The sequence below is a fragment of the Otolemur garnettii genome, unplaced genomic scaffold (assembly GCF_000181295.1).
Source record: "Otolemur garnettii isolate 467f Iridium unplaced genomic scaffold, OtoGar3 scaffold00129, whole genome shotgun sequence".
Lineage (NCBI taxonomy): Eukaryota > Metazoa > Chordata > Mammalia > Primates > Galagidae > Otolemur > Otolemur garnettii.
The window spans coordinates 266,212-269,413 of record NW_003852524.1 but is presented as its reverse complement, the minus strand read 5'-3'; the positions used below and the strand labels follow the sequence as shown (position 1 = coordinate 269,413).

The following is a 3,202-nucleotide window of genomic DNA, read 5'->3' as shown; positions in this document are numbered from 1 at the left end:
GCCAGTTAACATGTTTTAAAGAAAATTAAGCACTCTCCAAATGTGAATATACATTATATTTCACATACATATAGTTGAACATTAAGTTCTAGTTTTTAACATCACTTACTCTAAACTACATCCAACAGAGTAAAATATCAGAAAACTTAAGACTATCAAATAACAAATGAAGGCCTATTGCTATGCAGTTTTTAATCTTATGGGGTAAGAAATAATGCAAAGGAAGGCATAGCTGGATTTAGAGTGAACTGTTTGCCAGAAGCATATGATCTTAGAAATGTAAGTCTTAGAAATGTAAATCAAAAAAAGTGTATTAAAGTTTCAAAAGTAAGAGCTCAAAAATGAAAGAAAATAATGGGACATACATTTGATTAACTAATGTAAACTGTATTAGTTCCCACTGTGTATTCAATCTTTTCCCCCACCTAAGAGTGTATAAAAGGACAGGAGAATTCCTGCAGGCTATCCTCCATTTCTGTTACCAATACCTTTGCTTGATGTATATAATAAGGCTGTTTGAAAGCACACTAAGGAAGTATCTGTCAAACTTTCTTCAATTGACAGCTGCACAGCAAATCCAGCATCAGGATTGATGTTGGCAAGAGATAACAAATCAGTGGAACGAACAAAAAAGTTTCCATGGAAAGTATGCATTGAAAGACCTAAAAAAGAGAAAACTTGATATAAAAGATGAAGTTAACAGTAGTGTCTTTATCTCTAGCTAATCAAAAGGATAACTGAGAGTGAAGCTGAAGTATAGGTCAATTTCTAAATTACTAATTCAAAAAAACCAATGGCGGTTACATAAAAGGGAGATAACACATTTAACTTATACTGCTATCTTTTTTTTTTCTTTTTTGATACAGAGTCTCACTTAGTCACCCTGAGGTTGAGTGCCATGGCGTCATAGCGCAGAGCAACCTCAAACTCTTGGGCTCAAGCAATTCTCTTGCTTCAGTCTCCCAAATACATGGGACTACAGGTGCCTGCTACAATGCCACACTCTTTTTTAGAGATGGGGGTCTCACTCTTGCTCAGGCTCATCTCGAACTCCTGAGCTCAGGCAATCCACCCACCTCAGCCTCCCAGAATGCTAGGATTACAGGCATGGGCCACCACACCTGACCCTGATATATAATCTTATTAACATTTTCTCATATGTGGTTTGAAGTCAGACATAGACCTAATGTACAAAATTAAATAAATGAAGATTACTATACAGCTGATCTTATATTTAAAATAAGGAATATGAATCCCTCCAAAAAAGCATTCACATAAAACCAAGGAAATGTAAATTAAATAATTATAAAGGCAAAGATCCTCAATTTGACAATTTTCATTTAAGATCTTCTCTATTCTCCTCAAGTGATTTCTGATAATAGGCTTTCTCTTAGGGTCTTCCTGAGTAAAGCAAAATGTTACTTCTGTCCATTTATTTAAGTTATTTTAAGAGACTGGGCAATAATTATTCAATAAACACCCCCCCCAATATATATACAGGGTGGCCACCCTATACACACATACACACAAACACACGTTTTTTAGAGAAAGAATCTTGCTCTGTTGCCCAAGCTGGAGTACAGTGGTGTGATTATAGCTCAGTGCAGCCTAGGCTCAAGTGATCTCCTATCTTAGCCTCCTGAGTAGTTAGGATTATAGTCACGAGATGCTACACATGGCTAATTTTTCTTATTCTTTTGTAAGACGGGGTATTGCTATGTTGCCCAAACTAATCTTGAACTGTTGGGCTCAAGCAATCCTCCTGACTTGCCTCCCAAAGTGCTGGGCTTACAGACATGAGCCACCATGCCTGGCTCAATAACTCTATATATTTATTCAGGGTGTGGCTAACTGGATCAAACAAAAGTCTTCTATGATCATGAGTTATGATCATATGTAGGCAATATATAAAATGCTCACTGATTTTAATGTAAGTATTCAACATAAAACACGATGAACATAAAACTTTACAATTTCATACCTTTAGTGCACCTTATTCTCATAACAGCTTCAAACCCAATTTTTCTTGTGAGGTATCGTTTTAGGTCTTTTTGCAATTTTTCTGCTTGTGAAGGATTGTGGGTATAGTGGAAAGACGGATAATAATAGATGCACCCAGCAGAATACTTGGACATGCAAGCTTTAGAAAGAAATACAAAAAGTATTAACTACTATAATAACATTCTACTTATCCAACCCTAGTTCAGAACCTATATTATGAATAAATCTAAGCCACAGTGAGAAAATCTAAGCTGTCAAAGTAAGACTATATATATAAATCTGAGAAAACAGAAACATTTATAAAATATAACATACAACAGAACACTGAGAACAATAAGGGAATCATTTTACATAAACAAAATACTAATGACATGTCATGTTTGCATAGTGTTTTAAAGTATCCTGATAGTTTTCATAGATATTCTCTATCTAATTCTCCCAAAAATACTGAGAGTGTTTACTGAAGAGTTTACATTTCATTTTGCGTTAAAAATGTTTATGTGAACAGATAAACATAACGATACCTGCTTACCTAGAGAAGCAAGATCAGAATACTGTGAACTTAAAAGGAATAAATCCACTGCAGTTTGCTGTCCTGAGCAATCTAAAGCAAGTTTCTTATAAAAATCAGTTGCAGGGCCGAGATGTTGTACCACCTAAGTCAATAGATCATAAGGAAACAGCTAAAAGTCTTTAATTATGCACATATTTTTATGTCACTCTTATAATAACAAAAAGGATATCTTCTGTCCCTTTAACCAAACTAAGAAGTTTTTAAAAATGTCTAGGCAGTCAGCAGATTTCAATAACAATAGCTTACCTATATAAACAGCACCATAAGTGCTTCTCACTGCTTGAGATGTTTTATATAAATTAAATAATTTAATTTTCATAACATATTTCATAAGGATTTTATTATCTAAATTTTACAGATGAGGAAACTGAGGCAAAAACTGATTAAGTAACTTGACCAAGACTACATAAGTATTGAGAGAATGCTAGAATATAAACCTAAGAAGTCTGGCTCCAGAGTGAGTGCTATTTACCATTATTACATACTGTTACATAACAACACGATAGAATACAAGATTAAGGATAACAATACGATAAGAGTACAAGATTACGGAAGGCTCTCCTTTTGGTATGAAGAAACCTGAACTGAGAGGGTAGCACTGGAGAAAGTATCTCCAGGTTTTTTTTT

General features: G+C 34.4%; 1 protein-coding gene across 3 annotated transcripts in view; it reads right to left on the bottom strand.

The window, feature by feature from the left end:
• Positions 1-3,202, bottom strand: part of SEC24B (SEC24 homolog B, COPII coat complex component) — an 80,521-nt gene that overhangs the window by 12,075 nt on the left and 65,244 nt on the right. For all 3 annotated transcript variants that reach the window (XM_023518189.1, XM_023518190.1, XM_023518191.1), the window contains 3 exons: positions 2,534-2,657; positions 1,982-2,140; positions 489-662 (listed from right to left, as the gene is read on the bottom strand). In XM_023518189.1, coding sequence (XP_023373957.1) covers positions 489-662; positions 1,982-2,140; positions 2,534-2,657 — 457 coding nt within the window. The remainder of the gene's footprint in view (positions 1-488; positions 663-1,981; positions 2,141-2,533; positions 2,658-3,202) is intronic.